Raw genomic sequence first — 27369 nt, forward strand, 5'->3', positions numbered from 1 at the left:
TTGAATATCCATTTTAAATATATAAGTATTGAATCGAAACTAAAGAACTGTCTGCCGTAATAATAAGACCAATATTGGAAAATCCTGAAAAATATTACTATTTCTGCTATTTAGATTAAAGTTGTTATATAATAATGTAAATAATTCTAGACGGATTTTTCGATATAAAATTCTAAAGTACCTATTATTTTCAAACAGTAGAGACTCATCCATATTTATTTATAATAAATCCTATATATCATACTTACTTAGTAGTAGATATTGTAGACATGGATTATTAGGATAACAATAGTAAGTACAATATACCCTATTCATTATAACTATATTTATCAAATAAATATACTGAAGATTTAATTCCAATTATTGTTATTTAAAGTTAAAAATAATATTCAATAATAAATATTATACATTTTATAAAAATAATTTTTTAGATGATATCTATGAATAAATCCAAATTTAATAAAATAAAGTACAGAAGTTAGTTTTACAGACAAAATTGCTGTTTTCGATAGTAGAGATGGTAGCATAATTATGATTTATAAAGGGAAAAAATACACTATGTCAAAATTTCCTAAACATAAGTGCATTTTTGATGATAATATTGGCCTTATTATGAAACCAAAGAAATAAATAAGCTTGTCTTAATTTACCTATGGAGATACTGTTACTTTGAATTCGAAAATATCACTCAACTCATCTGAATTTTATCTTTCTGATATTTTGGACTTTGGAATTGGAAAAAAGATAATTTGCTTAGGAAATAATGGGGCTTGGGAATTTTACGATTTGCTTACTTTTACACAAGTACATTTGACCATGATAATTTGTCTCCAGAAATATGTACTTCTTGTGATCCAACTAATTTTTTGTAAACAAAAGACTCGACATATGTAGAAGTTTGTAATAGTAATTAATATTTAGATACTAGCGTAGTTAATATACATAAATGTATGAATCGCAATATTGCATGTCTTACATGTAAAGATGCGATTTCTTGTAAATCTTGTGCAGATGGTAAATTTTTAAATGCAAATATGTTTTATGTGAAGAATGCGATAATTCATGCGCTACTTGTGAAGATGGCACTGATAAAACTAAATGTCTGTCCTGCTCATCTCCTTTATATTTGCAATAACTGGAAAAAAAATGTGTCACGGAATGCTATCCAGACTATTATCTGAATATTTCTAAAAAATGTTAAGTGTGCTACATGTAAAAATAGGGCTTCTTGTAGTACTTGTCCTTCTGGTTTTTTTAAAATTGAAGAGAATAAATTATGCGATTAATTATGTTATCCTAAATGCAAAACTTGTTTATTTTCAAAATTTAACTGCCTTACTTGTAATGATCCTTATTATTTATAAACTAACCATACTTGCACAAACTCATGTATGCCAAATGAATATCCGGATGATACGAAAATATGCTAACCGTGTAATATCTCATGTTTAACATGTATTAATGGAACTTCATGTTCTACATGTACTAATGGTATGTATTTAGATTCTGTTACTAAATATTGCAAGCCGTGCACTACTGTTAATTGCAAAACTTGTGATAATCCTTCTTAATAATGTACAGAATGTAATTTATTATATTATCTCACACTTAAGATAATAAATGCGTTGATAATTGTTAATTCGATTAAGATAATACATATGGAGATGCTTAAAGGAAATGTTAACTATGTAATGCGACTTGTTTTACTTGTTAAAATGCATTTTCGTGTGATTAATGTAATATTGGTTATTATATTAACACAATAAGTGCTTTATGTGAAAAATGTAATGATAATTGCAAAACCTGTGAAAATGGAATAGTTGACAATTAATGCACTTCATGTAAAAACTCTATGGTTCTTTTAAAAACTAAGCAATGTACCGATGCCAATGCCGATGTAGATGTAGATGTCGATGTCGATGTCGATGTAGATGTAGATGTCGATGTAGATGTTGATGTAGATTTCTGATGTCGATGCTGATGCCGATAATGATGTCAATGCCAATGCTAATAAATTTAATAGTAAATAATATCTGGATGTAAATCAAATTTGCTTAGAAAACAACAAATGATTATCTTGTGCACAGTAGGGATTTTATTTATATAATGGTCTCTACATTAAAGAAATTATTTGCTCTGGGAATACTTATTTGGAAAAAAATGAGTGTAAAACAGTATGTTCTTAAAGAAAATTAAAAATTTTTGCGAATAATAGATGCGATTCTTGTCATATTACATGCAAAAAATGAACGGAAGCAAATAAATGCTTGGAGTGTGAAAATGAACTTGTTTTGAATGATGATGGTAAATGTATGTAATAAGAATAAGAAACAAATCCTACTAGTATGTCATTTTTTAGATAATAGGTCGAAAAATTTGGGAGATACAAAATGCAATCCGAAAGTAGCAAAAACTTAAACAATCAACGTAGAAAATCAGGTTGTGGTAGAAGATATAGTAATTAATGAAAATAAAAGGTAAAGTTCCCAATAAGAAATTCAAAAAACTAATAAAATAAACTAAAAAAAAATAGACTTAAACACAGAAAATAATTATAATAAAATTTATATAAAATCAAATAAAAAAAATTAATTAACATATTAAATTTAAATTAGTCGTGAAATAGATATGATTGGATTCGAAACTTATAGCAACAAATAAACTTAATAAAAAATTATGAATGATCAAAATGGTTCAACTGTTAAAAGTAAGTAATACTAATAATCAAATAAAAAGTATAAATAAAATTACCTAAAATAACATAAATCTTGATTAATATAATTATGAATAGAAAATGTATTTTACACTTATAGTGAATGAATGAATATTTGGAAATTTATATTATAAGACAATTCACCAAACTCTATACTTAGGGCTCTAATAATGTATTTTAAATAATTTTTAATTATGCTAATTTATATTTATTAATTTATTTTTGGATATTTTATAATGGGAAACATAATTTCGCTTTTAAAATATTGTTCGGGTATAAGAAAAATAAAAGGATTTAATATTTAATAATAAATTGTAGTTGTTCTTAAATTATACTTTTGTTTAATAAAATATCATAAATCAAATAAAAATAAACAAAAAGAATTGATAATTTTTATTATTTTTTTAATAATTTATTTAATCTATAAAAAGAAATAGTTTATAGTTATATATAATATTATTTTATTTTTATTTTTATATTAATTAACTTATTATACATATTAAAAATTAAATTAAATAGATATATATTTATATTATATAATATAATATTTTTTTAGCTTTTTATACATATTTCTAATGTTCTATTTTTTATATAGTAATAAATTCTAGTTTTGTATTTTATTAAGATAATATAAACTCTTATTATATTTTTTACAACTAATAATGCATAAATTGATTATTTTGTTTTGTTTTTTATTTTTTATTTAGTAAAAAAACTATAAAATAATAATAGTATATTATTAATTTTTTCTTGCATGTTTTAAATAAAAAAAAAAATTGAATAAAAATAAAATTAAATTAAATATAATGAAATAAAAATACTATGTTTATATATTGTTTAAATATCTTCATTTTTAAATCTCTATTATGAAATTTAATTATTTAATTCTGATATAATATTTTATATTTATTCGTTAGTTATATGAAAATGTTTTTCTTATTATGTGCTTTTTAAATTCTATTTAAATTAATAAAATTCTTTTCTATATTTATTTCTTATAAAGATCTTCATATATGAGTGTTTATTGTTTTAATTTAATAATATTTTGTTCTTTATTTAAATTTTACAAAAAATTGTAATTTTTATATTCAACTTAAATTTATAATTCATATATTGATAAAAAATAATTGATTATATATTTGTTATTAAATACTATATAAATCTTTAAATAAATTACAATTTATATATATAAATAATGTTGAATATATTTAAAATAGTTAAAATTTTATTAATTTATAAAATGGATTTTAATTTAAAAAACTAAAGAATATGAAAAAAATGTATAAAAAAGAGAAAATTATGAATATGTATATGAATATATATATATATATATATAAATATAAATATATATATATATATATCTTTATAAATTATATTTTAAATATTTTACATTATATTAAATATTAATTTAATTTTCTACATCTTATAAATAAAATTTAAAATTATATAAAACAATTAATATAGTATCTAATATAATTAATATAAACTATAATTTATTTGTTTTAACATTATTATTAAAAAAAATCATTTATACACAATCTTATTATTATATTTTTCATATTTATTTTAATATAAAGGAAACATATTTATTCATATTTATATTAAATAATATTATTATAATAAATATATTTTTTTATTTTATAATTTTTTATATTAATTTATTTTCTTAATATATAAATATATTTTTTTTATACTTATTTTAATTTTATTTTTATTTTTTATAAAAAATAAAATATTTTATTTTAAATAATTATTTTTAATTAAAATTAAGTTTCTATTTTTCTAAATATAATATATTTTACTTAATCTAAATATCTTAAAATATATTAATATAATCTAAAAAATCATTAAGGTTTAAATTTAATATATTTTATTCATAAATATTTTTACTATAAATTAAATTTTAATTCTATAAAGATATAAAAAAATATTTTTTATATCCATAGAAGTCAATTTCAGGTGAATAGCATTTTATATATATTTATTTAATATTTTTTCTGGTTATATATATTTTTTTAAAGTTCTGATCATATATTTATACTTAAAAATTTTTATTTTTTATATATTTAAATTCATATACCACATAAAATAAAAAAAAATCAATGATATTTATTTTTAATATTAAAGATATAAGTTTCTTATATGTTTTTTATATTGATATAAAAGCAAAAATAATTTAAATTTCGCTTGTAATTACGGTTTACAGAATTTATACTCTAAATTTATTTATTTTTATTTTCAAGATTGCAATAATATTTTTTATAATTAATTTTATTGTATAACTTTTAAAAATATGAAATGCATTATATTAAAGGAATTCTTAATATTATTATTAAAAATAATTATAATATTAATAAATATGTTTATCTTTTATAATTTATATATAAAAATAATATTTTAAAATGATTAATAAAGTAATACATTACTAATTAATATTTATAAAATTAATTCATAATAAATGTTTATGTAAGAAATAAATAATTTTTTTTTTGACAATAATTAATGGTTAAATCTATTTAAAATTCAAGTAAAAAACAAAATATAATATTAATATCTGATAGCAAATATAATAAATTATTCTATTTCATTAAATACTATGAAATAAATAATTTAATTAAAATATATTATAATAATATATTTAATTTCTAAATACAATATATATATAATATTTAATTAATTTTTATAATTATTATAATATTAATTTTTGTCTTGTATTAAATTTATATTTTTATAAAATATATATATAAATATATATCTTACAAAAAATTAAATTTTCATATATTTTTAATTTAATGAAATATGCTATTATGATAAAATAAGTATGCATAATCAAATTCTTAAAATAATATTTAATTTTATTAAAATTATCATATTTTAATTTTATTTTTATATTAATATTTTATTTTTTCATATAAATATTTATGTAGTATGAAAATTAATTTTGTTCCATAAAAATATATTTTTAATTAATCCGGTAAAATTAATAATTCATATAATAAATTAAAATTATATTAAATCATTTTTTTATAATAAATAATATAATTAAAAAAAAAAAACTAAAAATAATATAAAATTGTAAAAAAATGACTAAAAAATTAGTATTATTATTTTTTTTATAATTATTTATAATTAAAAATTTTAATCTATTTAAATATCCACTATAAATATATAAATATTGGATAGAAATTGAAGAACTATCTGCCATAATAATAAGTCCGATATTTTAAAATTATGAAGAATATTATTATTTATGTTATTTAGATAATTAAGGTTATATAACAAAATAAATAATACTAGACGGAATTAAAGATACAATATTTAAAAGTACCTATTTAATTGAAACAAAGTAAGGCCGTCAAAAATTATTTTTAATAAACCCTATATATCATATTTACTAAGTAATAGACATTATAGACATTAATTAAATGGGTAACAATAGTAAATACAAAATACCCAATCCATAATAATTATCTCTATCAAATAAATATACTATAGATTCGGCTTTAATTAATGTTGTGAAAAGTTAAAATATAATATTCAATAATTAATATTATGCATTTTATAAAAATGATTTTTTTGATGATGATTGTGAATAAGTCCCAATTTCATAAAATGATGTTTATGAAATATCAAGATCTTGTTCTACAAATAAAATAGTTATTTTTCATAGCACTGATGGACGTCTCGGAATTATGATTTATAAAGGGAAAAAATACATTATGTCAGAATTTCCTGAATATAAGTGCATTTTAGAAATTGATGATAATATTGGCCTTATTATGAAATCCAAGTAGATTATAAGCTTGTCTTAATTTACCTATTCTGGAGATACTGTTACTTTGAATTCGAAAATATCACTCAACTCATCTGAATTTTATCTTTCTGATATTTTGGATTTTGGAATTGGAAAAAAGATAATTTGCTTGGGAAATAATGGGGCTTGGGAATTTTACGATTTGCTTACTTTTACACAAGTGTATTTGACAAATGATAGTTCGCCAATTAAATTTGGAAAATACTATGATATTTTAACTTATGAATCGATTATTTTTTTTGGAAATATTGTGTATGATATATCTTATGATTCAGTTTTAAATAGAATTCGAGTGATCTAAAGAGCAGATTAAAAAAATAAATATTACACACTTCCTATAAATGACCATAAATTCAGATAATCATTTAAAAAAGGACAAACATTAATAGTGGATGATGAAAATCATAATGATTAATATCTTTATATAAAAACTATTGAAAACATAATTTGTAATGATAATGAGTATATAAATAGTAATCTAAAATGTATTTAATGTAAAATTAATGAGATTTTTGAAGGTGATAAATGTGTAGCTTGTCCAGAAGGAACATTTAAGCTAAATAATAGCGATAGAATATGTACTGAATGTATGAGAGCTATGAAAGGATGCATATCTTGTACTAATCTAACTTCTTGCACTAAATGTGATAAAGGTTATCATATATATAATTTGAGTGGAGAATGCAATGTTAATTGTAAAAATTATCTAAGATATTCTACAGAATAATGCATATCTTGTGATCCACCTTATATTTTGTAAATAAAAAACAATACATGTGTATATAATTGTGATATTGATTAATTAGTAGATACTAGTATATTTAATAACCCTAAATGTATTGCTTGCAATAGTACATGTCATACATGTGAAGATGCGATTTCCTGTAAATCTTGTGCAGATGGCAAATTTTTAAATACAAATACTTAGTTATGTGAAGAATGCGATAATTCATGTGCTACTTGTACTGATAAAACTAAATGTCTGTCCTGCTCATCTCCTTTATATTTGCAATAACTGGAAAAAAAATGTGTCACGGAATGCTATCCAGGCTATTATCTGAATACTTCTAAAATCTGTTAAAAATGTAACAGAACCTGTGCTACATGTAAAAATGGGGCTTCTTGTACTACTTGTCTTTCTGATCATTTAAAGAATGAATAAAATAAATTATGCGATTTGTTATGTGATCGGACTTGCAAAACTTGTTTATTTTCAAAATTTAACTGCCTTACTTGTAATGACCCTTATTATTTATAAACTAACCATACTTGCGCAGATTCATGTTTGCCGAATGAATATCCGGATGATACGAAAACATGCTAACCGTGTAATATCTCATGTTTAACATGTATTAATGGAACTTCATGTTCTACATGTACTGATAGTATGTATTTAGATTCTGTTACTAAATATTGCAAGCCGTGTACTACTGTTAATTGCAAAACTTGTGATAATCCTTCTTAATAATGTACAGAATGTAATTTATTATATTATCTCACTTAAGATAATAAATGCGTTGATAATTGTTAATTCGATTAACATAATACATATGGAGATGCTTAAAGGAAATGTTAACTATGTAATGCGACTTGTTTTACTTGTTAAAATGCATTTTCGTGTGATTAATGTAATATTGGTTATTATATTAACACAATAAGTGCTTTATGTGAAAAATGTAATGATAATTGCAAAACCTGTGAAAATGGAATAGTTGACAATTAATGCATATCATGTAATAATCCTATGGTTCTTTTATAAACTAAGTAATGTGCCGATGTCGATGTCGATTTGGATGTAGATATCGATGCCGATGCTGATAATGATGCCAATGCCAACAAATGTAATAGTAAATAATATCTGGATGTAAATCAAATTTGCTAATAATGCGATTCTTCGTGTAACTCTTGTTCAAATTCTAGTACATGTAATTCTTGTGTTGAAGGTAGATATTTGGTAATAAGCACTTCGAAATGTGACTTTTGTGACTTAAATTGTAAGGCATGTATAGAAAAGGATAAATGTTAATCTTGTGTATAGAATTATTTTTTAACCTAAAATAAATAATGTAAATAAGAATGTGATTAATATACTTTTCCAGATTCTAATGGAATTTGTTAATCATGTCCTTCTAATTGTTTAAACTGTAAATAATTTAATTAATGTATAGAATGTTTTTATGGATTTTATTTATATAATGGACTGTGCATTGAAGAAGTTATTTGCTATGGGAATACTTATTTGGAACAAAATGAGTGTAAAACAGAATGTTCTTAAAGAAAATTTAAAAATTTTGCGAATAATAGATGCGATCCTTGTCATATTACTTGCAAAAAATGTACAGAAGCAAATAAATGCTTGGAGTGTGAAAATGGACTTATTTTGAATGATGATAGTAAATGTGAGTAATAACTATAAGAAACAAATGCTACTAGTAAGTTGATATTTAAAATATATCTCGCGACTACTATATATACATTCATATCATGTATAATTTGTCATTTTTTAGATAATAGGTCGATAAATTCAGGAGAAAAAGAATGTAAACCGAAAGTAGCAAAAACTTAAATAATAAATGTAGAAAATCAGGTTGTGGTAGAAGATATAATTAGTAATGAAAATAAAATTTAAAACTTCCAAAAACAAATTCAAAAAAATAAGTAAATAAACTAAAATAAGATAATATTAAACTTTAAAAAGAATAATAATAAAATCGATATAAATTCAAGAAAAAAAAGTTATTTTACAAATTAAACAAAAATTAGTCCTATTAGTCCTGAAATAGATATGATTGTATTTAGAAATTTTAAAACTAAATAAACTTAATAAAAAACTATGAATAATTAAAATGGTTCAACTGTTATAAAATTTAATGATCCTAATAATTATAGAAATAGTATAAATACAATTACCTCCTAAATTAATATAAATCCTGATTAATATAATTATGACTAGAAAATATATTTTACACTTATTGCGAATGAATTTTTGGAAGTGTATATGTTATAAGACAATTCACCAAACTCTGTACTTAGGGTTCTATTAATGTATTTTAAATAATGTTTAATTATGCTGATTAGTTTTTATTAATTTATATTTGGATATTTTATAATATGTATTTTAATTTTAATGTGTGTATTAATTAAAGGAATTCTGAAAAAAATTATTGAAAAATTTAATTTTTTAAATTGTTATAGATATATAGTTTCTAAAATATTTTTTTTAGTCATTTATTCTTTATTCTTTATATTTTTTATTTTTAAATAATGCAGTATAATCACTAATGATAAAGATTATAAATGGTCTGTTTATTATTTGTCAATATTTATAATTGATTTTATATTTATTTAAAATATTATTTCATTTTTAAATTATTGTTCGAGTGTAAGAAAAATAAAAGGATTTAATGATAAATTATAGTTGTTCTTAAATTATACTTTTGTTTAATAAAATATTATAAATGAAATTAAAACAAATAAATTAAAATGATAATTAGTATAATATTATAATTTAATAAAAAAAAAGTTATAATAATATTTTATATTATTTTTATTTAATTATAAAATTAAAATATATATGAAATTAATTTTATTTTTAATATTTACATTTTTATTATATCTTAAATAATATTTTTTTGTATTATTATTAAACTTATAATTTTAATACTATTACTATTAATATTATTATAATTAATATTATTTTTAATATTATAAATATTATTTATTATTATTAATTTATTATTATTATTATTATTATTATTATTATTATTATTATTATTATATTAATATTATTTTTGCGTTTTATTTTTTTTTTTTTTATAACTATTATTTTTGATTTTTTTATTTATTATTTTAAGTACTTATTTTATTATTTATATTTAAAAAAATTTTTTTTTATTACATATTTTTTTTTTTTTTTTTTTTTTTATTTTTATTTTTTTATTTTATTAAATAAAATAATTTATATTATTGATTATAATTTAATATTATTTCTTTCTAATGTCTTTAATTTTTTATTTCAAAAATAATATTGATTAAAAATTTTTTAATTAATTTTAATTTTATTTTAATATTTATCTTTAAAATATTTTTTATTTTATTTATTTAAAAAATATAATTTTTTTTTTGTATTTTTAATTTTTTTTTTTTTTTTATATTTTCTTTGTTATATATTTTCATTTATATTTCAATTTTTCTATAATTAAATTATTTATTTTTTTAAAAAAAAATTATAATAATATTGTTTTTCATTTTAACATTTTAAATAAAAATTTGTTATTTTATTTACTTTATTTTTATAATTAAATTTTTATATATAATTTAATAAAATTAATTTTAAAAATAAAATATAAATAATATTTATTTATTTTTTAAATGTAAACAAACAATTAAGCAAATTCATAAATATATAAATTAAATTTTTAATTAAAATAAAGTATATAAAAATTTAAATAATTTATTTAATAGTTTTTTATTTTTCATAAAAAAAATGGAATATAATAAATAAAAATAATTTAAATTTATAAAAGAAAATTATATATTTATTAATAAATAGATGTAATATAATAATAATAAAATGACATTGGTATTTAAAGATAAGAACAATCGTTATAATTACAAAACTATTAAAATAATTAAATAAATAAGAATTTTTTAAGAAAATAATAGAAAATTCTATCTACGCATTTCTAAATAAAAATAAACTATAATATTGTTTACTAAAAAAATATTAATTAAGCTTTTATATAAATTAAAAGTATATTTTTTAATTTTTTAATTAAATAAATTGTTAATTTTTATGCTATATAAATTTTAATTAATGAAAGCGAAAGTTAATTTAGTTAGTTACAAAAGTATAATAATTAGTACAATTTTATATTATTTATTTTAAATATAAAATTTTTATTAATTTTATAAAAAAAAAAATTGTTAAAAGATGCATTAAAATAAAAAATTATAATAAATATAAGTAATATTTTTTAAGAAAATTTAAATATTTTTATAGTATTTTAGAAAAAAAACATTATACATAATGAAAAATAAATACATTATAAATTATAATATATATAAAATATTAATTCTAGCAAAACCAAATAAATAATTTTCATAAATTTAATTTTCTAAAGTCTATAATGTCCATATCCGCAATTAAAAAAAAGGGTAGAATTCCCATGAAATTATATAAGATTAAAATTTAAATATTGCTTGAAAATAAAAATGAAGAAGAAAGACTAAAGAAATATTATAAAAAAAATGATATCTTAAATAGTGTAATTTTTAACTAAAAAATAAAATATACTTATCAATATATATTAAAATAAATTTATTTTTATAAATGTAAAATAATAAATTATATTTTTATAAATACATTTTTATTTTTAATATGAAATATATAATATATTCAAAGTGGAAATAATTTTTTTAATTTTTTATTTAATTATTTTTAATTAAATAATCGAGTTACATCAATAAATTAAATTTTTATATATTTAAAAATTAGTTATATAATTATTAAAAGAAATAATTACTTTAAATTTAAGATTATTAAATATTTACAATTTATATACATTTTGTTATTTATTATTTTGTGCATTTTGAATATTTTCTAACTTCGCCAATTAATTACAATTAATACATAAAGACATCTCCATTTTTGTTGAAAATATAAATTATGTTTCTGTTTTATTTTTAAAATTAATTGTTAAGAAATAATTATTTCAAAAACTTATTAATTAGTAAATATTTTAAGTTTTCCAATTAAAAATTAAATCCTGCTTTTTGTAAGTAAATTGCTTACATTCATGTTTGGAATATATATAATAAATTCTTCTACTAAATATATTGCTAAAAGTACTGATTATTCTTAATTAAGGTTAGATGGTACTCTTAATATAAATTAATAATTAAAAATAAATAAATATTATTTTTAAAAATTTTTTTTTATATAATATTATTATAAATTAAGAAAACTAATATTTTTTTAAATACATATTTTTTTATTAATACATTTATAAGGTTTAATATAATAATAAATTCCTGTTTATTAATTTATTCAATACATATAATCTATTTATATATTTTTTTAATATATTACATGATTATTTAAATTTTTTCTTTATTTATTTATTTTTTTTTAAAAAAAAAAATTTAATAAATAAAAAATAATATATTATTTATTATTTGTTTTTTATTCGTCTTTTTTTAATAGGGTTTTAACAAAAAAATTTAAGAATAAATAAAATTATATATAATAATTTAAAAAATACTATGTGTATATATAATTTAAAATATCTTAAATATTGACTCACAATTATGAAAGTTTATAATTTATTTCAGATGTAATATTTTATATCTATTCGTTTGTTATAGGAAAATGTTTTTCTTATTATTTCTTTTTCAAATTCTATTTAATTTGATAAAATTCTTTTTCTCTATCTGTTTCTTATAAAGTCCTTCATATATCCGTGTTAATTCCTAAAATTTATTAATATTTTGTTCTTTGTTTATATTTTACTTAATAATTTTAATTTTTATCTTCATCTTCATCTTCATCTTCATCTTCATCTTCATCTTCATCTTCATCTTCATCTTCATCTTCATCTTCATCTTCATCTTCATCTTCATCTTCATCTTCATATTCATCTTCATCTTCATCTTCATCTTCATCTTCATCTTCATCTTCTGATTATATTATTTACATAGAATTCATTTATTATTATTTGTTATTATATTCCTGAAACCTTTAAATTTTCTTAATTGAACTCTTAATCAAAAACTAGATTTTAGATATTTCTAAGTTCTTATTTTGATTATAAGATGTTTTATTATTATTTTTAATTTTAAAATTATAAAATTATTGTTGTAAATTATTAATTTAAATTTTATTTATTTTTTAAATTAAAATCTTCTATATTTTTTTTATATGAAAATATGAAATTATATATAATATGATTATATTTCTTTCTACAGTAATTTGTTATTAAAAAAACTAAATTAACAAATAAAAGAGGCTAAAATAAATTGGAATACATTTATTTTTGTTAATTATGCTATTATTATAATAAAAAATTAATTTTTTTTGTAAAAATAATAGTGAAAAAAATTGAAGAAAAATATAAACATATATTATTATAAATATAAATAAAATAAAAAAACTCTAAATTTTAAAATTAAAAATTATTTGAATATTTGAAACTAACAAAAAAAATTTTAAAATAAATAAAAAAAAATTAAATATTTTATATTTCTATAATATAAAAAAAAATATATATATTTAATTTTTTTTTTATTTTTTAAATATATAAAAAAATGCATTGCAATATTGCAAATCATTTATGATTTAATAAATTTATTTCTTTTATTTTATTTATTTTATTATAATGTTTTTATTTTTAAAAACTATTACTTTTTTTAATAAATCTTTTTTAAAAAAATTACATACATTTTTTTTAAATAATAATCCTAAATTAAAATTAAGATGTTTTTAAATTAAAATATACAATATAAATAAATCTGAAATTTACATATATAAAAAATCATTCAGATATAAATTTTATGTATAATTAATTTTTTTGTAAATGAAAATTAAATTCTGTAAAAATATAAACAATATTTTTATTCCTATAATTAATATATTTTCTTATAAATATATATTTTTTTTAAAGTTTCCTTTTAAGATTATATATATTTATCTAAAAAAAATTACAGTTATATTTTTTTTAGTATTATAAAGGATATACAATATTTTTTTAATGATTTAACATTTAAATTTCTCATATGTTTTTAATAGTATTATAAAGCTAAAATTAATAAAAATTTCAAATATTAATAAAAGCAATACTCGAATTTTTTTTTCAAGATTCCAATAATATTTTTTATTAAAATAAAATATTAAAAATAACTAATTTAATTTTTTATTAATTAATAATTGTTTTTACTTTATTAAATAAAAATATTATAATTATATATATTTATCAATAACAATCTAAATACTTTTTTTGAAATATTAACTAAAAATTATAAAAATAATTAATTGTAAAATTTTTAATTAAATATAAAATAATAATTTAAGGAATTATATGAGAAATAATAATAAAAACATTATAATTTTAATATATTTTATAATTTTTAATTTTTAAGATATGAAAAAGATTATTAATAAATAAACAAATTAAAATAAATAAATAATATGTATAAAATTATTTCATAAAAAAATTAATAAAAATAAATAAAAAATTAATAAAAATAAATTCATTGATAAATCAATTCAAAAATATAGTATGAAATAAAATAAAATTAAAATAATTATAGTAATTAAATTAAATTATTCATATATATTTCAACATTATGAAATATAAAATAATTATAAAAAATTAATACTTGCTTGTAAATAATAAATATATTTTTTTATAAAACATATAAAAATTAAATATTTATTTTTAAATTTTATATTTGATTAAATTAAATTTATACTAAATAAAAAGATATATTATAAATAAAATTTATAATATTTATATATATATATATATATATATATAAGGAAAAAGATTATAAATGGTCAATTTGCTATTAGTCAGTTTTTATGATAGATTTTATTTTATTTAAAATTTATTTCATTTTTAAAATATTGTTCAAGTGTAAGAAAAATAAAAGAATATAATGATAAATTGTAAAAATTGTTAAATATAACATTTGTATAAAAAAAAATAATATATAAAATAAAAATATATGAATAAAATTGATAAATTTTAATATATAATAAAATATTTAATATAATAAATTATTAAATATATATTTATTAATTTTTATTTAATTTAATATTGTATTTTATATATAATAAATTATATAAGATATTAAATATATATTTTTTAATATATATATATATATATATTTATATTTATATATTAATATATAAATCATATTTATTTAATTATTTATTATATTTAAAATTATTATTATTTTTTTTATTTTTAATTTTATTCATATTTTTAATTTTTATTTTATTTAATAATATTTAATTATGATTAATTAATTTAATGAAAATTAATAATTTAATTAATCTTATATTTGTATAAATTAAAGTTTATATACTTAAGAATGTATTAAATATGATTTAAATACTACAAATGCTAATTCGTAAGAAAAAAAAGATTCTCAACTAAGGTTAGAAAATATATTTTCATTCAATTAGGATTTTTAAATTAACTAAAAAGAATTAATTTAAAATAATTTAGAGTAATTAAAAAATATAATTTACCTATCTTTTAATTAGCAATCATTAAATAAATATGCATCTGATTAATAATAAATTATTGAGATTTTATATTAAAAAATGGAATCTTTAATTTAAGAATTGTATAAGCTTTCAACTATAATTTTATCTTTAAACAAAGAAAATTAATAATTATAGAATTAATATAATTAAGCTATTAAAGAAAATAAAAATCTCTAAATTTAATAATAATAAATTTATGAAAAAAAAAAAAATCTTTATTAATTTTTTGACGAAAAATAATAAATTTGTGATTTCAATTCTTAATGTAAATATATATTATTTTTATAAAAAAATTAAAGAAAAAAAAAACATATTTAATTTTTAAAAAGATAAAAATGATAAAAATGAACCTTATAATTTAAATATTTAAAATTAGGAAAATATGGTTAAAAAGGTTATTAAAGGAATTAATAAATAATAAGATATTTTGAATATTAATAATGATTGTAAAGTATAATATGTTAATTAGGGTAGCCCTTAATAAACAAAGAGTCAAATATTTAATGATAGACAATAATAAAATGACTTTTAAATAAAAAGTAAATAATATTAAATAGAAAAAAAATTATTAATATAAAAGTTTTAAGAAAACAATAATAATAAGAGTAATAATTTAATAATTTAGAAAATAAAAGTAAACAATTAAAAAAATTTTGTTGACAAAAAAAATAAGTCTTATTAAAATTTTAGTTTATAATAGCTCAATGAAAAATGCCAATTAATATTTCAATATTGAGTCTGGATTTGGGAGAATAATCAAACCACAGATTTGATAAATAAATGTATTTAAAATAAAAAAATATTTTTATATAAGGGCATTATAGTGCTTGCTAAAAATAAACTTTTTTTTAATTGCGAATTTTCAAAATTTTTTTTATAATATTATTATTCGAATGATCCAAATATATTTTTTTATTGTATTTATATTAAATTTATCAATTATTAATATAATTTTTTATTATATATATTAAAAATTTATTAAATCGAAAACAATCAAAATAAAAGTTATATAATATTTTCAAAAATCATTATTTTAATCGTAATCTGAAATATCTTCAAATACTTGGTCATATTTATTGTTAATTTTTTGTTAAAATGGTTCTTTAAGATCATTTTGTTTATCTTATATTAATTAAATAAACTTAGTAAGCTAATTTAAAACAAATGATTAGTAAAATCAAAAAAATATAATAAATTACTTAATCAATTTTAGCATATCTTAAATACTGAGGATGTTCATTTATTAACTATTAAGCTATTTTTTTGCAATCAGATAAATATATTAATTCGTTTAGTTTTATTAAATAAAGTCTTTTCTTTTTATCTTTCTCATTATTTCTATATACTAAACCTATTTAGGCTGGATTATATTTTATTACCCACCTTATTGGTGTCATTTTACTTTAAAAAGTAACTTTTTGCATTAAAATATACCTATATATGTATATATTTTTTTTTTCAAAAAAAATAAAAAATTAAAATAATTATAAATTTATGAATAATAAATATATAAATTATATTTAATTAACAAAAGTTATATTTCATATAATATTTTAGTTTAAATAAATTGTTTTTTTTTTATATACATAATATTTATTTAATTTTGAAAATTATATATTTATAAATAAGGAAACTAAAATTATTTTAATATTAAAAAAAATATTTTAAAATATATCTATCTATCTATTTAGTTTTTTTTTTTTTCTTTTTAAACTAGATTTATAATTTAATTTATATTTAGAGTAAAATTATTTTTCAATTCATTTTAAATATTAAATATAACGAACTTCTTCATAATTAATTCTCTAAGCCTATTTAATAATTTTATTAAATTAAATTTCTTATAAAAAATCCATCCATAACTTATTAAAAAAAATATAAAAAATATTATTTTTTTAAAAAAGTAAAAATTTTACATCTTAAACTTAATATTGTATTTTCCAATTCGAGAAAAACTCATCTAATAAAGGAAGGATATTTTATTGATTTTAAATTAAATTCAAATCAATGCATTTTTTTATTTTTTAATTTGAGTTTTTCAATTTTTATAAATTTAAATTATATTATTTTAGATTTGCTTCATTAAAATAACTTAATTATTTCAGTTCAGTTTGTGCAGCTAGAGTATTTTTAAGATTGCTTTCTATTTAAGTTTTAAAGTTTTCATCTCCCTTACATAAAGTTCCTGTAATTATACAAATAATGCATTATATATCATTAATTTATTAGTAATTATTTTATTATAATAAAAGATCAATATTAAAACATCCCCTCAAAAGGAATACTTTAATAATAAAAAGAAGACTTTTTTAAATCATATTTCCAATATATCCAGTCATCTAAGGGTTTAAATCATCTAAGCAATAATGTAAACTTACTAATTAATTAATTGTTTATATATAATCATTTACTGAATCTAAATACTACAGACATTAATTATAAACAAATATAATTTTACATAACGAATTATACGTATAATTAATCATCTAAAATTCTGTTTGATCTTTAATTTATATAATCTAAGGGAAATTATTTTCTAAATATATTTATAAATTTTTTAAATCATATATTTCTTTGAAAAAATCGTTTTCTTATATTTTTTCATTTGCCATTTTTATTAATTATTCTCTTAATCCATAATTTTGATAAGGAGAAGTAAAAAATAAATACGATTAAAAACTTTAAAGCTTTTTTAGAACTTTAAAAAGTGTGTTATCATCTCCTTAGTCATTTATTAAACTAAAAAAATTAATTTGTTTATATTATTAATATAATTTTTCTTTGTTGTTTTCATTTTGTGTATCTTTAAATTAATCCACAAAATTATTTAAATGTAATTATAAACCTTCTAACTAATATTAAATTGATTACAAATCAACTTTATTTTATAATAATTTATCTTGGTCTTACACTTTTTTTATTAATCGGGCACTTATAGTAGTATTACTAATTTAATTTTCGTTATTTACAATGTCTTTTGATTTATAAAATAAACAACAAGCATTTTTCACAGAATCTTCGTTTCCGTAGGCTTCTTTTAAAATCTCTTCTTCATTTGCCTCAGTAATATATCTATCATTATATTTAAACCATTTTTTCGCTTTTTCATTGAATATATAACAGTAATAATGGCCTGAATTTGCATTTCCATCATGCATTAAAATAGAGAATATTTAATAACAATATTGAGGCTATTTATTATAAATTTCGGATCTTTATTTAATTAATTCTTCTAATTACTAAACTAAATTTTATTTATGTTATTAGTATAAATTTTATTAAGAGTGCATTGTATCTAAAAAATTTTAGAATTTTTTTTCATGCAATTGATTTAAATTATAATCAAGCTTTTTTTATTTTTAGTGTAAATTAATTATTTATATTTATTTATTTTAAAAATTACTTCAAAATCATTAATATCTTCAAATTCTTCTTTATCTTATTATTATTATTAATAGAAGGAAATTAATTTCGAAAAAGCTTATTCTATATTAAAATCATTATATTCTTTGATTTAGTATTGAATTCGTTATATTTTTTTATCTATTTGGTGAATTTTTTCTTTATCTTCATTATTAAATGCATCTTTTTACTATTAATTTTCATTTGAATTTACACAATACTTATGAATATAAATTTCTTTTTCAAAGAAAAATCTATTATTTAATTTAATTGTATTAAAATTTTATTTATCATAGTCAAGCCTGTTTATATAAAAAATCATTATTTGAGGTGGTTATTTAATCATAATATTAATTTTCGCGTTTACTTTTAATCCTTTATTAATTTCATAATCAGCAATTTCTATAAGTTATGCTTACTCAAAAGAAGAATATAAATCATTATAAATAACATTTAAATTGAAAATTCCTTAAATAAACTCATTATATTTAGTAAATATATTATCATCTTCTTAATAAGTAATACATTCTTGAATTTTTCCATAGAATAGTTCAGTTATTGGATTCCTTATTTTATTTTAATTATCTCCATCATTTTTTTAAAAATAATTTTGATTTTAAGAATTCATTAAAATTCGGTTTGAAAAAACTTTCTAATCTGATTTTTCTTCCTTACGTAAATAAATATTAAAGCCTTTTTCTAAAAATTCAAGTGCACAGTTTTAAAATTCCCAAAAATCGTTTTCTTCTCCTATTTAGAAGTATTCTCCGTTTAATTTTCGTAATGTTTCAAATAAATTTTTAGGATTTTAATATTTTTATTTCCCTTTTAACATATTTACATATAAAAGTTAAAACTGAGAAAGTACATCTAAATATTTCTTTTTTTCTTCACATGTCTCTTCTTCCATAACATCTTCGAAATTTAAAGATAAAAGTAAATCTCTTAGTTTTTTTATATTAAATAAAGTTTATATAACTACATTAAAATAACATGCTTTAATTTTATTATTTTAATAAAAATAAATATTTATATCGCATTTTTTGTTTCTTTTTTATTTACTTCTTCCTATGTTCGCTAAACCTGCGGGAAGATTCATATCTTTTCTAATCATTAATTTAGGATTTTCATCAACTTTTAAAGATGATTATATTGCTTTTTTTATTTATGAATCATTATTATCTAAATTATCTTTTGCAGTTATTGTAGATTGATTACTTTTTATAATTAATAAAAGATATAATACAAAATTAATAATTTTTATATTTTTTATATTGTTCTTTTTTCTAAAAAAAACTTTGTTAATTTCATTAATTCTTATAAAACAAATTAAGGTCGATATTTTGAGTTTTTCCATGCCTCGTAAATTTATTAAGGTTAAAATCCAAACTCTTTATAATAAGCTAAAATTGCTTAAAAAGGTTCTTAAGATTTAAATAAATTTTGATTTTAATTCATATAATGGTTTATATTTTGATTCTTTTTTATTTTTTGTTAATTTTTTAAAAAAATTTATTCTCGATTTTTAATTTTTGTATAGTATTTTTAATTTTAAATTTATTTATATTATTTTTCTATATTAAAAATAATTAAAAATTTAGTAATATTAGCATATATAACATTAGTTTTATATAAAAAATTAATATAATTATATGTTTAATGTAATTACAGAATGTATATTATAAACTAAATTTATTATTAATTTAAAAATGTTATTCAAATTCTATAGATAAAATTTATTTATATGTACTATTTTATATAATATTTTATAAAAAAACAAAAGAAATTAAAAATAGAATATTTGTTAAAAAAAAAAAAGTTATATAGTCTTAGTCTTATTTTATTAAAAAAAAAAATATATGATTTTTTTTCTATATAGAATTTTATATTATAATATATTAAAATATATCTTTTGGAAAAATATTCAATTTTTTCAAAATTTAATTATTTAATAATTTTTTTTTATTTATTTCTTATATATAAAAATTAATTCAATATATAATATATAAAATAACTTTTTAATTATAATAATTTTTTTTTAACAAAAAAATTATATAGTTCTTAAATTATAAATAAATAATTATTTAATTCTTTAATTTCGATGAAGTTATTATTCATAAATAATTTTTAAACTAACTAAAAATGTTAAATATTTAATTTAATAGACACTTATATTATTTTACTTTATTTAATGTATACTACTTATATTATATAACATGAATAATCAGTAACTTCAAAAAATACTACTTTAATCCATATTTTGACTTCAAATTTTTTATTAATATACTTTGAAATTCTACTATTTATTTTTCATATTTTAAATTATTCGAGTTTTAGATGCGCCGTAATTACTTTTATATTGTAATTAGGCTTAACAAAGTTCACTCAATTGTTTTTAATTAGATTATCCGAAATAGATTTGTATAAAAAATCGCTTTATTTTGGAGTATAAAATTGAAGTAGTCTAATTATATGTTTCTTATTTAAATCAAGTATATTTATTAGTTACTACATAAGAATTACCATATTAAATATACGAAATTCTTCGTGTTTAAGTAATATTTACAAAATATGATATTATTACTCTTTTTAGCAAAATATTTATAAATTCTGTATTTAAATCTTTTATATAATTAAATATATATATATTATAAAAATGTATAATTAATACTTAAATTATTATTTTAAAAGATTGAATTTAGAATATTATTTCAATTAATAATTTATTTTCTATTTTTTATAAATCATCTATGTTTATTAAGTAGCTAAAAAAATATTTATTAAATTTTATATATTTTAATTTCTCGTATATTTAAACATAAATAAAATAATATATATGGTTTATTGGAAAAAATATTATATTTTTTAAATACTTTCTTTAAATTTTTATTAAATAACAATAATTTAAACTAATAAATAATATAAAAATTTATCATATTTAATATTAATTTTTTCATTAATAATATAAAAATCAGTTATCAATATTATTATTATTTAATTTAATATATAATAATATATATTTTTTTATTTATTTAAATTTAGGAATAAAAAATTTATTAATTATTATTTTAATTTAATAAAATACATTATATATTAAATTTTTTAATTTATTTAATATTATAAATTAAATATTGAAAAAACTAAGGTATTATACCTATTTTATTTAAAACTATTATATTTATTTTATTTAATTAACGTAACAACAAAGTTTATTATAAAAATATACATGGATATCAAAGAATTAAAAATAAGTAATTATTTAATATTAAAAAAAATAAAAATTTAAGTTATAATAATATATTATATAAAATAAAATTATTATATAATAATTTATAAAGAGAAAAAAAAGAATCTTATAAGATTTTAATATATTTAAAAAAATAATTTTTAATAAATTAAATTAATATCAAAAATATTAATATTTTATTTATAAAATATATATAAATAATAAAATTAAAATAAAAATTAAAGATATATATATATATATATATATATATATAATATATATATATATATATATATATATATATATATTCTATTAATTATATCATTATAATTTTATAAAACTATATTTAATTTTATATTTATAATTTATAATATAATATATGTTTTTAACAATATTTCTTTATTAAAATTTTTAGAAAATTTTATATATGCAATACCTATATTAATTTTAAAAATATTTAACAAAAATTTCTTAAAATTTTATTCAATATTATTTTTAGAATAAAAAATATATACTATTATTTTATAAAAGTATTTCTTTTCTTCAATTTTTTTTATTTAATCTTCTTTTATTCATAATTAAAACAGTAAGTTAAAGTATAGATTATTATAAATCTATTATTTTTTAATATAAGATATTTAGATCTATAATGCTTGTAATTTTACTATTTTTTTTTTGTTAATTTATTATTAATAAATAAAATATTTAATATTAAGTTTAAGAAACTTAAATAGAAAAAATAACTTAACAATCTTTTTAATATAGTTATTTTATGTATTAGAATATTATTATAATTTAGATTTTTAACATTTTTTAAAAAAAAATATTATATTTTTTGTTCTATATTTACAAAATATAACTTAAACTTGTTTAATATATATACAAAATAAATTTATGCAATTACCATCAAAAGCATATAATTTTTTCGAAAAGAAATATTATAGTAAAGATAAAATAAGAATTCATTAAAACAGAAATAAAGATATTAATTTAATTTACTTAACTGTAATTAATAAAGACTATAAAAGGTAATTTATTTTAAATTTGTTATGACATTTAAATTTAATATGTATTATTACAATCAGAATAATGTTATTTATGTATTAAAAGTTTACCGATTTTATAAAATTAAAAATAATTGTTGTTTATAATAAATTAAAATTTAGAGTATTTTAAATTGATTAGATATAAATATATTTGAAAAATGATATTATTTATGATTTTAAGTTATTTGATTAATAATATTAAATTTTTTAAGATATAAAAAAAGATATGTATTAATTAAAGTCGCAAAAAAAAAAGCATATTTTATTATAGATAATATAATAAAATAGATATAAATATATTTTTTTTTAAAAAAAATAAATAAATATCTTATATAAAGTATTAATAAATAAATTTATTAGTTTAATTTTAAATGTATTTTTTAAAAAATTAATAAAATTGTATTATTTTTAAAGTAAATGGTTTAAATTCTATTAATTAGGAATATTTGAAAATCTTAGGCTTTGAAAAAATAATAACAATTTAATTTTTAATATAAATTTAATCTATTTTGTTTATTTACAATAATATATAATAAAATATAAGATATTTTTTAAAATTATATATAAATATTTAATTAATTTATTTTTATAAATTACTAAAAATCAGTAAGAATTTTATTTTTATAATAACCATAAAATTTTAAATAATTAATTTTTGTTGTTGTTTTTTATAAAAAAAAACAACAAATATATAAAAAACACTAAATAATTATAGATAAGTATTATTTCATTATTGAAAATAAAAGTTTAATAAAAAAAAATGATTTTTTTTAGTAAAATATAAATTATTCATCATTCGTAATCTGAAGTTTATGACTATGACTATATTTTTTATTCTTTTTATTTTTTTTCTATTCTCTTTCAGTTCTTTAGCATGGGGCATAAGGATGAGTTCTAGCTTTATGTCCTCCTAATTATTATCTAGTCTTGAATTATTTATTACAGCAAACACAGACGAAAGTTTTAATACCATCAATTATTTTAACAGATGGGAAAAGCTTAGGTTTTTATTTAGAGATTTTCTTATATTTTTTAGTTCTTTTAGGAATTTCTGGATTTTCTAAAAGCTTTTTACAAGATGCTCTATTATATTAGTTATAATCTAATGAGTTTTCTTCTTAGAAATATTTAAGTTTCTTCTAAATGTCCATATAGTCATTTTAAAAACAGAAAGAATCATCTAAAGATGCTTTATTTTATTTATCCATTTCTAAAATATTTTAGTTATTGTTTTAGGTTATTTATATTTACTATTTTTTTTTTTTTTTTTTATTTTTTTTTTTTTTTTTTTTTTGGAAGTATAAAAAAAATATATATTTTAAATTTTATTTTACTTTGTTTTGTAAGCATAGTTATTATATGCTAGTTTATATATTAGTACCGTTTTCATTTTCAAATATATAAGAAAGGCAATTCTCTAGTTAAAAGAAATTATCAAAAGCCTAATAATAGCTTAATATTGCATTAGTTATAAATTTTCTTTTATTCATTTTTTTGTTAAATTTAATTTAATTTATTAAAATATTTTTTTTATTTTTTTTGCTAAATTATATAAATTATAAAATTAACGTTAATATCTTTTATTTATATAAATTCAAAAAGTAATTTAGCTAGTTTTTTTATTTTATATAAAAACAATTAATTTTTTTCAGTTATATTAGTTTTAAAAAGAATATATTAATATTAATTAAATTTATATAAATATTATATTTTTATATGTCCTATGAAAAATATTTAAAATTAATATTGGATAAGGTTTATATTAAAAAAACTTATTAAATAGAAAAACATTTTTAATTATTATGATTTTGAAGTATTTTTTAATTAAATTATTGAAGATTTATTTAATTAAATAATATATTTTTTAATCAATTTTAACTAACAAAATATAATAGTAAATATTATTATTTTTAATTCTTATAACTTAAATACTTATCTTATATATTAATTAAATTAATTTTTAATTATGTTATTATAATTTTTGTTTATTTAATAATAAAATGATATTTATATTTTTATTAATATTGCTTTAGCTAAGTATTTTTTTATTTTATGTTATTATCAATTTTTTTTAAAAAAATTAAAAAATAAATTATCAACTAATGTATTAGTCCTAAATTTTATATTATATATTAAACTTAAAATTGAACATTAACTTTATTTTATTTTTTTATTTTTTATATATACTATTTTAATTTTTATGTGGTTTTATAAATTTTCCTTTTTATTAATTTTTATAAATATAGTTATATTTACATAAAGTAATTATTTATATTTAAATTAAAAATCAATTTTAGAAATTAAAATTTTTAAAAATTTTACTTAATAAAAACAAAAAAATAGCTCTTATATCAAAATAAAAAATGGAAAATTACGAAGAAATTTTAAAAACTTATTAAAGAGATATAAATTGTATAATTGACGATGTAATTAAAAAATAAAAAATAACTATTTTTCTTATTAATTCATAAAAGGATAGAAATATTAGATTTAGGGGTTTGAATAACATTTTTAAATAAGTATTTTGTGTAAATACTCCTATCCATGATTTAATTTAATTTTTTCAAACAAATTTAATTAAAAATCTACTTAGAGCTATAGATGATTAAGTCGAAAAAAACCGAACTAATGCTTTAAATATAATTGAAAAGTAAAACATTTTATCAAAAAAAATAAAAAAAATAAATTCTAATAACCAAATTAAATACAAAAGATATTTTGAAAAAGTAAAAGAAAACAATATTACAGATATTGATAAAGATATAAATATATAAATAATCTAAAAATTATCTTAAAGGATAAATACGTTACCTTACGCAGAGCATAGTAAATTTAAAATAATAAACTTTAATTAACAAAACAAAACAAAATAGGTGAAGAAATACGCCTTTAAATCGTTTTAATATTGACTGCTATATTAAAATAGCGTGCTTTAGACTTTGTACCTATTGTAGGGGATTTTTCAGTAGCAGTATCTAGAATTTTGTTAGATTAATATCCTGAAGTTAAAAAATCGGCTGCCATTTTATTAGATGAATGTTCTATTCATTTAAAACATTATATAGGGTTCCATGGATTAGGTATAGTGAAATCATTAGCTAAAAATCTAGAGCATTAACATTCTAAAGTAAGAAAATAAACAATCTAAGCTCTTACTAAATTTTTGCTTTGTGAAGGGGCTGGAACATTATATGAGCATGTAAGCTCTTGTTATAAAAAAATGGTTAATGATAAAATTAATGACGTTAGAAAATTAAGTATCCATATATATATATATATATATTTCAATATTTTTTGTTTTAATTTATACCTTTTTTTTTATATAAGGTTATGAATGTGTGGCTGAACTTTTAAATGGATTTTCTATTAAAAATTTAAGAACTTATGAATCTGATTTAGTACTGTTATTATTAAATAGTTTAAATGATGAAGTTTAGGCTTTAGTAGAATAAGGACAAAAACTTTTGGAAGAATGCGGGATGAAAAGAAAACTTCTTGCTTTAGAATTAAATGAACTTAATTGATAATAATTTAACAAAAAAACAAAAAAAATATTAATAATGATATTAAAGAATGTTGTATTTAAATTAAATATATATTTTTATTTATTATTAAAGTATTTTTATTTTTTTGTTAAATTTAGATGAAAGATATTTAATTAAAATTCAATAATTCTAAAAAAAGATTAATTTAAAAATAAATTTATTTAAAAAAAAAAATACGTGTATATATAAATTATTTATTATATTAATTTTAATCTTATTATTTTGAAAAAAAAATATTTATTTTTATTTATGTAAAAAATAATTATAGAAAACTAATAAATATAAAAAACATCATAAATAAAAAATATCAATTAAATAAATAGCCATAATATTTTTTACTCATAAAGATTAA

At 15.6% G+C, this 27369-nt stretch overlaps 4 protein-coding genes across 4 annotated transcripts, besides 34 other annotated features; 3 read left to right on the forward strand and 1 right to left on the reverse strand. All coding sequences in view use genetic code 6, as the record gives it.

Annotated features, from left to right (window-relative positions):
- Window positions 1-1453: 1453 nt before the first annotated feature.
- On the forward strand, window positions 1454-1969 carry IMG5_111930 (hypothetical protein; the record flags this gene model as incomplete). Its single annotated transcript, XM_004034787.1, has 2 exons — window positions 1454-1491; window positions 1768-1969. The coding sequence occupies 2 exons, from the start codon at window positions 1454-1456 to the stop codon at window positions 1967-1969; spliced, it is 240 nt and encodes a 79-aa protein (XP_004034835.1).
- Window positions 1894-1977: a microsatellite.
- Window positions 1895-1963: a microsatellite.
- Window positions 1978-3223: 1246 nt separating the features above from the next.
- Window positions 3224-3263: a microsatellite.
- A 209-nt stretch (window positions 3264-3472) lies between these two features.
- Window positions 3473-3520: a microsatellite.
- A 491-nt stretch (window positions 3521-4011) lies between these two features.
- Window positions 4012-4072: a microsatellite.
- Window positions 4029-4074: a microsatellite.
- A 235-nt stretch (window positions 4075-4309) lies between these two features.
- Window positions 4310-4343: a microsatellite.
- Window positions 4344-5293: 950 nt separating this feature from the next.
- Window positions 5294-5357: a microsatellite.
- Window positions 5358-5590: 233 nt separating this feature from the next.
- Window positions 5591-5634: a microsatellite.
- A 56-nt stretch (window positions 5635-5690) lies between these two features.
- Window positions 5691-5730: a microsatellite.
- A 408-nt stretch (window positions 5731-6138) lies between these two features.
- Window positions 6139-10014, forward strand: IMG5_111940 (zinc finger lsd1 subclass family protein, putative; the record flags this gene model as incomplete). The annotated part of the gene is made up of 2 exons (XM_004034788.1): window positions 6139-7180; window positions 7337-10014. 2 exons carry the CDS (start codon window positions 6139-6141, stop codon window positions 10012-10014), a joined length of 3720 nt encoding a protein of 1239 aa, XP_004034836.1.
- Window positions 9176-9237: a microsatellite.
- Window positions 10015-10191: 177 nt separating the features above from the next.
- Window positions 10192-10317: a microsatellite.
- A 94-nt stretch (window positions 10318-10411) lies between these two features.
- Window positions 10412-10474: a microsatellite.
- Window positions 10429-10470: a microsatellite.
- Window positions 10475-10638: 164 nt separating the features above from the next.
- Window positions 10639-10684: a microsatellite.
- Window positions 10644-10690: a microsatellite.
- Window positions 10691-12978: 2288 nt separating this feature from the next.
- Window positions 12979-13233, reverse strand: IMG5_111950 (hypothetical protein; the record flags this gene model as incomplete). Its single annotated transcript, XM_004034789.1, has 1 exon — window positions 12979-13233. One exon carries the CDS (start codon window positions 13231-13233, stop codon window positions 12979-12981), a length of 255 nt encoding a protein of 84 aa, XP_004034837.1.
- Window positions 13057-13206: a microsatellite.
- Window positions 13234-13395: 162 nt separating the features above from the next.
- Window positions 13396-13442: a microsatellite.
- A 573-nt stretch (window positions 13443-14015) lies between these two features.
- Window positions 14016-14061: a microsatellite.
- A 671-nt stretch (window positions 14062-14732) lies between these two features.
- Window positions 14733-14774: a microsatellite.
- Window positions 14734-14770: a microsatellite.
- A 252-nt stretch (window positions 14775-15026) lies between the features above and the next one.
- Window positions 15027-15061: a microsatellite.
- Window positions 15062-15266: 205 nt separating this feature from the next.
- Window positions 15267-15317: a microsatellite.
- Window positions 15318-15394: 77 nt separating this feature from the next.
- Window positions 15395-15437: a microsatellite.
- A 43-nt stretch (window positions 15438-15480) lies between these two features.
- Window positions 15481-15529: a microsatellite.
- A 2-nt stretch (window positions 15530-15531) lies between these two features.
- Window positions 15532-15582: a microsatellite.
- A 5139-nt stretch (window positions 15583-20721) lies between these two features.
- Window positions 20722-20774: a microsatellite.
- Window positions 20775-22671: 1897 nt separating this feature from the next.
- Window positions 22672-22734: a microsatellite.
- A 1984-nt stretch (window positions 22735-24718) lies between these two features.
- Window positions 24719-24765: a microsatellite.
- Window positions 24726-24766: a microsatellite.
- Window positions 24767-25280: 514 nt separating this feature from the next.
- Window positions 25281-25326: a microsatellite.
- Window positions 25327-25835: 509 nt separating this feature from the next.
- IMG5_111960 (hypothetical protein) lies at window positions 25836-26996 on the forward strand (the record flags this gene model as incomplete). The annotated part of the gene is made up of 3 exons (XM_004034790.1): window positions 25836-26122; window positions 26233-26729; window positions 26800-26996. The coding sequence occupies 3 exons, from the start codon at window positions 25836-25838 to the stop codon at window positions 26994-26996; spliced, it is 981 nt and encodes a 326-aa protein (XP_004034838.1).
- Window positions 26997-27141: 145 nt separating this feature from the next.
- Window positions 27142-27188: a microsatellite.
- An 86-nt stretch (window positions 27189-27274) lies between these two features.
- Window positions 27275-27322: a microsatellite.
- Window positions 27299-27337: a microsatellite.
- The last annotated feature ends 32 nt before the right edge of the window (window positions 27338-27369 follow it).

Source organism: Ichthyophthirius multifiliis (genome assembly GCF_000220395.1).
Source record: "Ichthyophthirius multifiliis unplaced genomic scaffold scaff_1120509250915, whole genome shotgun sequence".
In the NCBI taxonomy this organism is placed as follows: domain Eukaryota; phylum Ciliophora; class Oligohymenophorea; order Hymenostomatida; genus Ichthyophthirius; species Ichthyophthirius multifiliis.